This window comes from Siniperca chuatsi, linkage group LG21, assembly GCF_020085105.1.
Source record: "Siniperca chuatsi isolate FFG_IHB_CAS linkage group LG21, ASM2008510v1, whole genome shotgun sequence".
Taxonomy (NCBI): Eukaryota; Metazoa; Chordata; class Actinopteri; order Centrarchiformes; family Sinipercidae; genus Siniperca; species Siniperca chuatsi.
In genome coordinates, this window is record NC_058062.1 from 18,826,751 (window position 1) to 18,839,730 (window position 12,980).

The 12,980-nt window shown below is 43.8% G+C and overlaps 1 protein-coding gene across 18 annotated transcripts in view; it reads left to right on the top strand.

Annotated features, from left to right (window-relative positions):
* The window catches only part of nfixb (nuclear factor I/Xb), a 141,532-nt gene that overhangs the window by 34,962 nt on the left and 93,590 nt on the right, over positions 1-12,980 (top strand). For 14 of the 18 annotated variants that reach the window (XM_044182219.1, XM_044182223.1, XM_044182218.1 and 11 more), the window contains one exon: positions 5,939-6,470. In XM_044182219.1, the coding sequence (XP_044038154.1) occupies positions 5,939-6,470 (532 nt within the window). The other 4 variants (XM_044182231.1, XM_044182228.1, XM_044182232.1 and 1 more) reach the window with 4 other exon arrangements.

The window sequence follows — 12,980 nt, forward strand, 5'->3', positions numbered from 1 at the left end:
TTTACATGCATTGATGTAGAGAGGTTCGCTCTTTAGGCAGGCAGGACGGCCTCCTGCTCGGTGCTTTATTAAGAAACTAATACTGATTCATTTATTTGCAGCATTGCAGTATTTTCAAACAACATGAAAACATGTAAGAAAATAGAATGAGTATTTACCACATATTATCTGATGACTGACAGTCTGACGTGTAGACCTGCAGGAGTGATCCACATTGAACGGGCTGGAAAAAATAGAAAAAACTCATTCTGATCAACATTGTTAGACCTAAATTAAATTCCAATATTGTTTCTAGATCAACTTTTGATTCAAAAACAATAAAATGTCAATTATTGAGGCGTTAAATAGAAAAATAGCAACCATTAAAAAAATAGGATCATTTTTAAGGCTGTTCATGCAAAGTAATAAAACATGGCAAAATATCTACTATTTGAAACGACGTTCGCCCAAATGGAGCTGAACATGCAAAGAGTTTCACAGGCGAACTAATGAACCCAACTCCGGGGTTTCAGAGGAAAGGCTCTTTTCTCTCCTCGCTGAAAGAGTTAATCTGAAGTTGGCAGCCAACTCCACAGTCTCGCTCAGACGTGCGGAGAATTGGAAAATAAAGGACTTCAAAATCATTTCTTTTGTCTCGTCATAGACATGTTTAAATCCAGCTGAGGGTTTTAAACGCAGCACATTTTGGAAACCGGAATCGACGCTTTTGCAGTGGAAAGGCAGTTTGGGGCTTGAAATGTGATTTTTTTTTTTTTTTTTTTTGATTGAAAAACACAAACTACAGGCTAATATAACAACACACGTTTAGATATTTGGGTTTATTTCCTTTTGTTTAATAATAAATAAATACATAAATAAATAAATAAAAATCTTTTTTAAAGAACATTACTCAATGGGTGAGACACACAGCAAAGTAGAACTACTTTCATCCTTTGAACGTCGCATCTTCCGCAGCTCCCCCGGGTCATTCAGGGCCTTACAGGAAAAGTGCGCCTCGTTTCCTCCACAGAAAGCGCCTTCTACACATCTTTCCACGTGTTTGGGTCTCCTCTCCCAGTATTACTTGACGTCGGGTTTTAGTAACGGTGCAGCACAAATGTGTCGCATGTCGGAATGCCAGCCCGTCTCTTTCTCCCCCCCTCTCCTCCAGCTTTTTTCATTTCCATGTTACTGCTGGGCTGGCAGACTCCATCGATGATGTCTTCACTCTGTTTTAAGTAGGCTATTCATGTTTTAAGTGCCCTGAGAGAAGAGAGAGAGAGAGGGGGGAGAGGGGAGTCAAGAAGTGATGGTGCATTTTTAATAGTTTTGGCTGAGTTTTTCCGTCTTATTAACGGAGTCTGGATGACATTTGAGGGAATTAGCCAGAGAAAACATGTTGGTGGAAAATAATCCATGACTTTAATTGGGTGAATATCGGTCTATTAGAGAAACTCGCGCAGGGATTGTTTGGCGTTTCTTAATTTCCAGGCCTGAAATGTGACCCATAATGCATCATAGGCAGACTGGATGCAGATTGGTCGCAGCAGATGTCTTTCTTTTTTTTTTTTAATTATTATTATTTCCTGGGACTTTTAAGGTGAAGGCAATGCTATCAAACACCGGAAAACTCGTGCTCACCTTTTCTTTGAAGGTGGGAACTGTGTTTGTTTGTAAAGAACACCGGCAGTTCCGGCTGCTAATTGATAAGAAGCCCGAATTAAAGCTAAAGGCCAAGCGCGTGTGGCCTTGATTTCATTTCCAGGTAAGGAGATAAACCGAGAGACGCCTCCCATGATGGGTTTAAGGTGCTCCGATAACCTAAAGAAGCGCACTTTTCAGTCCAGCAGCCCGAGCAGTATACGGGCCGAGTGTGTGCAGACTTGCAAAGCTTCACTTCAGCTCACCCACGGAGAGCTCGAGCGATCGGTTTTCTCCCTCCAGATTTGGCAGTTTGAAAGAATCTGCATAACAGTTATTCCTGGAAAATAAATATGTGACTTTTTTTTTTTCGGCCCATGGAAGGCAAAAAGCATAGCAAAGGAAAATGACTTAAACCCCCTTGTAGTCAAATTCCAGTGGCGTTTGAATGGTGGTTTATTTGCATTTTGGCAGAGTCACCCAGAGAAGCTTAATTTCTTACTGAAAGGCAGACACACAGGATCACATTCAAGTGCCAGTTAAGTTTCCTGATTTTTGTACTGCAGGTGGTGATGGAAGCAGAAATATATTTAACTCTGATGCCTTTCACACACACACACACACACACACACACACACACCACAGTGAGATGTGTTGAATGCCTTGGCTTCCTTTTGTTGCTTTATCTAACCATACATCAAACTTTGGCCTCGGCCAATGGCACACAAAGCGAGTGGGGATGAAGGTGGAGGTGTGTTGTCCTTCACTGCGTGAACAGGTGACGGGGGGGAGTCGCCTCTTCATCAGGCTGATGTTCACGACTCGAGGATGGAGCAGCAGTGCACTGCTGTTTGGAGGGAGACTGTGATGTTTATTAGTGAGAGAGTGGTGGTGTGTGTGTGTGTGTGTTTGTCTGTTTGAGTGCCTCCACCTTTTGTTTGCATGATGCAGTTTTTAGTTAAATGAGGATTTCAATAACCATTATTTAAATAATGTAGACGTCCTTCTTTTTAAGAGTCTAATCTCTGGCGGCTTTCTGGGCGCTGCGACGGCACCTCGTCATTTTCTTATGAACAGGGAGAGAAATCTATGAATTCAAATAATTTGTGAAAACAGCTCCAACATTATCGGTTTAATCTGTCGATGACTTTCTCGATCAAACTTTTTGTCTATAAAATGCCAGAAAGGTGTGAAAACATGGTTTTACAGTAACCAAGGTGATTTCTTTGACTTCTTCTTTTTCTGACCGTCCAGAACTCTAAAGATGTTCACTTTAGTGTCATACATGACAAAGGAAAGCATCAAATCCTCATCTTTGAGAAGTTGGAACCAAGGAAATGTTTGAGCATTTTTGCTTGGAAACATGACCGAAGCGATTAGTTGCTTATCGAAATAGTCGCAGGATAATTTTCTATCGATTTGATCGTGTCAGCTCTGCACACATTCCTTGTTGACTCCACGTGATTCTAAGTGGAGCAAGTCTCTAGGTGACACTGGATAGGTTTTGTTGCCTTGGATTCCAGCATTGGCGGAGTTGTGAATGATGTGAACGGCACATGAGCTGAGGAAGCGTATGATCTGTGTACATGCAGAATTTTCCTTCTTGTCTGTAGTTTTTTTTTTTTTTTTTTGTTGTTGTTGTTTGGCGTCACGAGCCTCTGTTGCCGGTCTGTGCTTCAGCAGCACTCGCGCCTTCAGCCTGGCTGCCTGCGGAGCAGGTGCAACCCTGTGAGTGACATGCTTCACGGTGAGGCAACATGGCAGCCGTCTCCGCTCGCGGACCCAACGCCAAATCCTCCCGGGAGTTCAGGAGGAAAGCGCGGCGCAAATTTTGGGAGTGGGGATTTGGTGGGAGACGTTAACACTCTAGCTGACCATTTATCTTCTGCTCGCAGTGCTGCTCAATACATCTGAGGCGTATTCTGTTTCCTCTGCCTGCTGCCTTCCCTCCTTAAATTCTGCAGCCATTTCTGTATTTTGCATCTAAATCATCTCGTCATTGATTGCTGTGTGTGCAGCCAGAGGAGTGTGGCTGCCTGGGTTTGTTTCTCCCTCTTTGTTTGCTGTGGTAAACCCATGAGCAGCTGCCGGTGGTGGGGTCTGGAGGGATTCTGAAGCTGTGTGTCCTCTCTTTGCCATCCTCTGCCAAGGTGGCATTATGCAAGCAGAGAGAAGGGTAGAGAGAGACAGAGAAGCGCGGAGGAAGGCGGGGTGTGTGTGTGTGTGTGTGTGTGTGTGTGTGTGTGTGTGGGGCGGGTGGGGGGATGAGGGAGACGAGGTGATGGCGGCCATAGTAAAGATGGAGGCAGGCTGCGGGGATTGGTGGGTGCAGGAGAAGACTTGCTCCCCTGAACTTTGCCTCCGTGTCAGAGTGGAACTTGTCGATTTGGCAAATTGTGCGGCGTCGGACAAGGCTGCTCGCTCTCTTACACTCCCACCTGCTCCCTCTCTCTCTCCCTCTCTCTCTCTCCCCCATTGCTCCCCCTCCACACACACACACTCTCCCCTCCCCTCTCCTCTTTCTCTTTTCCCTCCCTTTCAGCTCTTGAAGCGAACGCATTGGCTGGGCTACAGGCATCTTGTTGCCAAATAGGTGGGCCCTACTCGTGTTGGCAAAGACTCAAGCAATGGTTAGGGAAAGAACGCGGAGAGGACGAGAGACGGCGAGCGAGAAACAGAAAGGGAAAGAGAGAGAGTTGGAGAGAAAAGGGGAAAAAAGAAGCAGCACTCGGCTTTGCCAGCGGTCGTATGCGCTCGTCCAACATTGATTCGGCTCTCTATTTTTTTTTTTTTTTTCCCTATTCTGTGCTCTGCTCTCCCTGGCCCCCCCATCTGTGTGTGTGTGTGTGTGTGTGTGTGAGAGAGAGTCTTGCGCCGGGCCCAGGGATCAGAACAGACACCACTACCAATTACACTTTGCCAAGGATTTTTTTTTTTTTTTTTTTCAAGGTTCATTTTTTTGTTTTTTGGAATGCACAAAGGACTGTTTATTTTAAGTGCATCTCTCCCTGTTGTTGAAGTTCTTTTTTTCTAACAGTGCAATACTGTTAATATTTCTAGTTTTACTTGATCTTTCTTTTTTGTGCTACAAGTTTTTTTTTTTTTATCTGTCTCTTTTGTCATTTTTTGCTTTTGTCTAATGAGCTGCTGGCCGCGGTCCTACTGCAGTGAATTTTCTCCTTCCTGAAATCTTGGGGTTATTTTTTACATTTTTTTTTTTTGTTTAGGTTTTAAACTTTGGCCCGCTGTTTTTAGTGAGCAGCAAATTCTGCTAATTATTTTTTTTACAACCCCCCAAGTTTTTTTCATCTGCTAATTCTCCACACCCTGCCAAACCAGCACTTGCTTTACATTGGGGAGCGCGGGAGGAAAAAAAAAAAAAAAAACTGGTGCAGGAGATTTTTTTTTCACTTTAAACGCTGTGCCAAATTTATGATGAGAGTGCAAAATGGTAACTACCAGGCCGTCTGTCTTCCTCTAGCAGTGTGGTTTTCTGTGGTGATTTCTGTCTGCTTTCAGTTTGTTGTGGAAATGTGAGTCTGGTTGGAGCTCCCTTGCATGGTAGCAGAGATAGGAAATGGTATGGCTGATCTTTTAGCAGCACATTTCAACAGTGGTCTTGTGGCGGCAAAGCTTGGCGGTGGTGAGCGACCGGTGTGTGGCAACCCTGGCACAGGAACGCTGTGGCGAGATCTGGGCTTTGTTGCCCAGAGATATGTAGTGAAGGTATTATGGTACAGCAGAATAACTTTTTCTTTTTACAGCAGAACACCGGGAGCGCTAACTTAGCTCAGCTTGTCAGTTGCTTTTGGATTTGAATTCATGCTTCTTTTTTTTTAATTTTTTAATTTTTTTTTTATTTGTTGTCTTGAATGTATTTGTGTTTTATTTATAAAAAAGGAGGCTTTGCATCTTAGAGTTAAGATTAATTTCCTTTTTTTTTTAAATTGCTGCATATTTATTTAGATTTGATCTGAATCGTAATAATGATTAAATATTTTGACATTTTTAGATGAGAATATTTATTTGAATTTTTTTGGGGGGGGGATTTAAATGTTTTAGGAAATTCTAATTACATTTTAAATGAACAATTATAGTAATAATTAACATATAGGCTATAAGTAATTAGAATTTTGATTTGACTAACAATACAATCACTGTAATATCATATTTTATTACATTTGAACTATTACCCTATTGCCTCTTTTTCATTGAAAATTGTCTAAATGTTTTAACAGCTTTATTTGATAGATTTGCATGCTTTCTTTCAAACCTTTTATTCAGGCTCCTAACACCACATCTTTCTCTCTGTCATCAGGATGAATTTCATCCCTTCATTGAGGCCCTCCTCCCCCATGTCCGTGCCTTCTCCTACACCTGGTTCAACCTGCAGGCCCGTAAGCGCAAGTACTTCAAGAAGCACGAAAAGAGGATGACCAAGGACGAGGAACGCGCGGTGAAGGACGAGCTGCTGGGGGAGAAGCCAGAGATCAAGCAGAAGTGGGCCTCGCGCCTGCTGGCCAAGCTCCGCAAGGACATCCGGCCAGAGTTCCGCGAGGACTTTGTGCTCACCATCACGGGGAAGAAGGCCCCCTGCTGCGTGCTGTCCAACCCCGACCAGAAGGGCAAGATCCGCCGCATCGACTGCCTCCGCCAGGCCGACAAGGTGTGGCGGCTGGACCTGGTGATGGTCATCCTGTTCAAGGGCAGCCCCCTGGAGAGCACGGACGGGGAGCGGCTGGTCAAGTCGCCCCAGTGCTCCAACCACGGTCTGTGTGTCCAGCCGCACCACATTGGAGTGGCGGTCAAGGAGCTGGACCTCTACCTGGCCTACTTCGTCCACTCACCAGGTATGTGGGCAGATTTACTGTAGTCACCCATATCACACACACACACACACAGGTCAGCATGTAATGTGTCACACACACTTTGGCAGGTCACAGATTAGACCCTGCCCTTCACTATTTACCAAGCTGAGCCAATGCCAGGCATTGATAAACACAGTCAGGACTAAGATAACGACAACGTCTTGACATTTGAAGGGCCAGTCTGCGCGCTCTAATCTTTAAAAAAAAAAAAAAAAAAATGTGTTTCAGATAGATGTTCCTATCTGGTTTAAAGACATTCTGAGAATTTGACAGTCAGGCTTAAAACCTGTGTTTACCTAGAGATATGTTTGCACTGGTACATTTGTTCAAGTATTTGTGTGCAAATTTGTCTAAATCCAAATGTGCATGTTTTCCGGTGCCATCTGTAAACAAAAGCATCTGCAAACCTGTTTATCTGTGTGTGCATGCGTGTGCAGACGTGTATGTGTGTGCGAGGCAGTTTGTCATGTGTCTGTAATCCATGTGTATGTTATTGTGAGATTGGTGTGTATCAATAGAAGTGTGGTGTGTGTCTGTGGGTTCTTTGTGTGTGTGTGTGTGTGTGTGTGTGTGTGTGTGTGTGTGTGTGTGGTGGTCTGGAGAGTGCAGTGACAGCTGGCCTGGTCCCAGGTAGTTTAGAAGGCAGGGAGAGTCAGCCTGTCTGCAGCCTCAGCCGCCTCAGCCTTACGCCACTCTGCGCGCGTACACACACACACACACACACACACACACACACAAGTGGACACACTCATAACCTGACGCACCCAAGCTGCCCCGTTCGTTTTTCATCTGATTGTACTGATCTCACACACACACACACACACAAGTTGAGACTTTTCTGTTTATGACAGCATGCCTCTGCCTCTGGTTGTTTATGGGATGTTTTATTTTTCCATATTCGGTACATGTGTTTCCTGCTGAGACCATAAAGTTAAAATAGAGGCGGTGAAAATATTTTAGTGTAACGTGAAAACAAACCCGAATGCATTCGTCTCTGGGGGCAATTTGACACTGTGAAATGTAATAGTCAGAATCTTCACTTTGTTAGATTTTGCGAAAAACAGATATAGATATAAATTTTATTTTATATGTAATTTCAGCAAGAATGATTATTTAGTGTAAATGGCAATACTAAAATATTAACGCTAAATTAACTACGTTTTTTTTTTTTGGATTGCTTTTGCAACAAAAAAAAAATAAAGGAACCCTTTTTCTGATGTAAAACAAGATTATATTTTGTTATAGTCAGTTCAAGCAATTAAAATGTTGTTTTCTTGGGGTTTTACTGCAGTGGTCTGGGGAGAACAGAACTGTTATTCATTGCAAATAATCCACTTTCATTGCAGCAAATCTAAATCATTAGAATCACATTTCTTTTTTTAGGTGTGCATATGTCATGTGATTTTGTGTTTTTTAAAAATGTGGGGAAAAATGGCTTTCAATCCAATGCAATTGAAAAGAGCTACTGCATCAGTGATACTGTAAGTGTGTCAGGCAAACAGTAGCACTCATATTTGTAGATGCTTGAAATTAGCTGTGTCCTATATGCGACTTATTAGTGTCATTTAGTGTCTCATATTCACTGTTGTCGCACAGCTGTACCACGACTGCTTGAACTGTGCTGTGACTCCAGTTTTAGCAGCAATAATTTACAATTTGATACAATGTGCAAATATATGTTTTGCCTTTTCGATCATTAAGCCACTTTACAGTTACAGTCCAGTTGTCTGCTTCCATGATTCAGGTGTTTTGCAGGTAGAGTCAGGTGTAAACACTGGCTGTCACACACACACACACACACACGCACACACACACAGTTACAGACCCTTTCTCTGCCCTTTACTATTATCCCGGGTCTTTTACCACAGACTAGCATACAGTTACAGGACCTTAATTCTTCTCCTTGGCAGGGAGGTGCAGCGTTCCTCTGTGACAGAGAACCCCTTGCCAGGCTCCTTTCAGCCCAGTGTGTTACTCTGCTTGAGTTTGCGGGGCCTCCCATGAGCGCCTCTTCCTGTTCCACAATGCGCCGTGGCGAACCGCGGCTCAGATTAGCTCCCAGCGCAGCCTGGTGCCCCTTGGAGTAAAGCCTTCCTTTTTTTTTTTTTTTTTTAACTCTGTGCCAGAATCCAGCAAGCCACTCACCCCCGTACATACGCTGGACTAGCCTTCATCCTGCTGATTTGTGTGTGTTTGTACATCACATTTGTATCTCTTTTTGTACATATATGAGCATTCTTGTATAAATCTGTCTCAAATATCTTTTTTTCAGTGGTGAGCACACCCTTAATTGATTATAAGCATTTTTTTTATTTTTTTATTGGAAAAGGCTTGTGTTCACATCATGAATGAAGTATTGCTAGTTGTTGTCTTTCCTGCTCGTGTCTAAAAAAAAAAAAGAAAGAAAGAAGAAGCAAAAAATGCATTTAGAGCTGCATCTGCTGACAAAGGCGCAAGTCCACTGCTGTGGGTGGGGAGACGGTTTCCAATTCTGATCCTGCTCAGCTTTTCCACAGCAACCTCAAAGGCAGTCTGTGCAGCACCTTGCACATGTGAGTAGAATGGAATAGAGAGAACATTAGGAAACAACTCAAATAAAAAAAAAAAAAAAACATCCACTTGTATAAGCTCAAATTGCTCTGTTTTCCAGGAGTCTGGCTGGGGTTAACCAGAGTTTACAGAGGACAGAGAGACAGTGGCTCCATTCTAACCTTTGGGGTGGCAGCGTTACAGTTTTATTCTTAGCTCCCCATTCCAGGGTGTCTGTGTCTTGCGGAAGCTATCAGTTGCCAGGCCTGATGATTGGACCGCAGCCGTCTCACCCGCCTGTCCCCGCCGCGGCGTTTCAGTTCTCTTGTCCCACTCATGTCACTGTCGCCAGCTGCGGGCGAGGTGGGGTGGGGGGGGGCTCTGCTTTCAAGCGCCATGATTGACAGAACAGGAGATACACCCCCCGCCCTGCAAAACACTAACCCCCTCCTCTGTTTCTGCTTCCCTACAGTACTGTATGTGTCTTTGCTTTTGTCCAATTATAGACTTGGGCCCTTCCAGGCGGGGCAGTGAGAGCTGGGACAGATCACAGCCGCTGTACTCTGATCTGCACTTCTGCTCTGCAGCTGCAAAGCAAGATTCCACTACCAAAAAGAGCCTGATCGCATTCTCTTTTGATAAATAATACCACACACACACACACACACACACACACACACACACACACACACACACAGATCACGATATAATTGTCACGGACTGATGAGAGTCGACCCTAAAAGTCGTTCCTTTTCTCTTCATGGATTCTGCTGCATCTGATGATGATAACAATAATGGTTCAGGGATGTGGAGGAAGTGAGGGAGATCTGATCTCATCTTTGATCACATGTCTGTCGAAACCAAAGTCTGGCTCGCCAGTTGGGGCGTTGAGGGCCTTCCTCCACCTAGAGACCCCGGATCGGCTCATGTTTTTCGAGCGTTGTGTTCCATATTTGTCAGTCTGACGAAGCCACACGGTTCCAGCATTAGTCATGTTTGGAGCCCGAGCTGCCTCATACAGTTTTCATTACTTGAGCTGTTATGATAAAAAGATGTTTCTGAGAGTGCAACCTCCATATCTGTTCTCTGTGCTGGAGACAGACGGACCAGAGAGGTGCCTGGGCCAGGTCTGAAAGCCAACTGTGTGTGTTTGTGTGTGTGTGTGTGTGTATATGCCAGGCTGCACCGTATCTTCATGCTGCTATGATGTTCATTTACCCATCAATGTGTCTCTGCGTCGTAGTCCCGACATTACAAATGGCCAAGAGAATATCTTTTAATAGAGGCGAACAAAGAGAGGAATTGAAAGGGAGACAGACGGCCAGACTGAGAGACTTAACGCCTTCACGTCACGCTAATCCATCAAACGCATCTTATCTGCTTTGCCCAATATCCTGAGCTTCAAAAGGAGGGAACGTTATCAGATGCAGGTACATAATGAAGAAGAGACCAAACAGGACAGAGTGGGATTTGTTTTGTTTTTTTTACACACCGAGATATATCTGTGTGTGGTGGTTTATAGAGGCTATACATTGTGGCACTATTTTAGCAGAATATATGCAGTATATCAGATTACACCAGCAGTAAAACTCCTGTACTGTCAGGTTATGTTGTCCTGTCAGTTGCTGAGTGTTTGCAGAAGAAGAAAATAGGGAATCATAAAGATTTAAAAGCAAGAAAAAAATAATAATAAATCGCCCCCCCCCCCTCAGATTTGTGCTCCAGCGTTCTGGCACCGGTCCGTTACCCGGGCCGACAGAGAAATAGAGAGTGTCTGCGCCGAGGGAGCCGCATTCATCTGGTGTGAAAAACACTGCTGGTCCGACACTTTCAACGGAAACTTTCTTACGCTTTGTTGTCATTTGAAGTAATGTGCCCAATAAAGTTTGAGCTTCGGCGAGCCCCTCTCATGACGGGACAGCGTCAGTGACACTGTGGTGTTTTTTAATATGCACTGAGGCATAGGGGCCTCCAACAGCCCCAGCTTGGCCCGTTTTCAGAGCCCCCGGTTTTTCCAGTTGCTTTTTGCAATGTGTGTGTGTGTGTCGTAGGAGGGAGAGAGAAAAGAAGAGTGGAGTGTGCGGAGTGTAAGGAATTGCTGGTAAACAGATTATTCCAGTATGATCGGGCTTCCAAGTAAATCGGTGAAAATACGCGAACCGTTGTGCTGCCGCTCGGCCCGATCCTCTGACCTCCTTTAACCGATCTCTCACAACTTTCCACCACTCTATAGGTCCGACTGCTGAGCAGCTCTATGGGCTTTGGTAGCAGGCCAACCTGCTTCATATTTACTGTAATTATCCAGTTTAGTGAATAATACTGGAAAAGATACACAAAAGACTGACTATGTGATTGAATTAAGTCTAATTTTGAAACAAAGGTCAGGTCTTAGCTTTGCAAATAGAAAAATCCCTTGTACCAGAAAGTGCCTATTGTGGGCAACATGGATTAGCTTTATTTCCTAATTTCACTGTACAGTGATTTTTAATTATTTGCGTAATTAAGGTTAATAAATAAATTTTATGGTGTCTCTTTTAGCAATTTAGCAGCCCAGCTCGGTTCACTTTTTTTTTTTTTTATACTTGCTTAGCAAACGGTAGCTGACCTTTAACACACAGAAATGTTTTTATTTCTCAAGAAATTACATTAGTTACTAATATGCATTAAAACAACATTAATGAATATAGTGAACACATGCAACAAAATAAAGGTATATCCTGTATAGAGCCTGTATATATCTATTGAGCAATTACTGCATTTATTTTACTGTATTCCTGAATTGTTTTCTCCTCTTTTAAAAACAGCAAGACAACGGGAACACGCAATAGGCGCACATTTTCACTTTTTATTTTTGGTCTCTAGCACTGTCTCGTTTCAGTGTGGGAATTAGCATGACCAGTCCTCTCTTTCTCTCTACAGGCGCCAGGCCTGAAATCTGTCTGTCCCCTAAAAACATACGTATCCCCGCACAGGAGGGGTGGCTTGGCTTCTCAGCTGCTTGAGCCGAGGGGCAAAGAGCAGGAGGAGAGGAGAGGAGAGGAGAGGTGAAGACAGCAGAGGGGTAGAAAGGAGAGGAAGAGAGAGCATCTTTTCTGGGCCGATTCCCAGCAGCCAGATTCTGATCAGTCCGCCTTGTTCCCTCGGTCCAGTGAAGCAGAGCACGGGGAGACTGCCCTGTAATTGGGACAGCTCTTTCTTTCCATACGGAAAACGGGACCGGAACACCACGACACCGCCGAGTACAGATCCCCCGTCTCCATGTGGATTTTTCTTTTGCTTTAAAACCGTCTCAAATTCAAAAATTAGCAATTAAACGCAAACAAAATCCCCTTACATTAAAAAACAAACAAACAAACAAATAAAATCCTTGAAATGAACACTAATAATGAATAGCTGAATAAATATCTCCCGTTTAATATTTCCCCTGCCTTATTTACTCTCTCATTTAATGGTAATAAATGTCAATCACTGCTGTTAGGGTGATATTGAGCGCTGATATAAAGTCAAAAGAAAAGCGTAGAATAAAGATGATGCAAAATGCCATGCTGAAAACAAAGAGAGAGGGAGGGCAGATATTCAGGCTAGTGGGGCTGGTTGGCAGCATTTGGCACCCAAAGCTGCAGCTCTGTTTAGAAGGTGCCAGCTTTTTCAAACCGACACAGTCTCTGCCAACTTCTCTCCTTCTGATCCTTTTCTTTCTCTCTCATTTTAACATTTTTCCCCCCATATCCTTGTTTTCGCTTAACACGACTTCGCCTCTGCGCGTCCCCTTACGCCCTTACCACCACTCCTATGGTTGCTTTTTCAGCAGGTTGCCCGAAAAAAGCGAGCGTCAGGATATGTAAACTTAAGTCTTATTTTGTGGCGATGCCGGCGCGTAGAATAAAATGGCTCTCATGTTACCAGGCATGTTCTTTTTTTTGTTTGGTTTTTTTGTTTGGTTTTTTTCTTCCTCCAGAATAT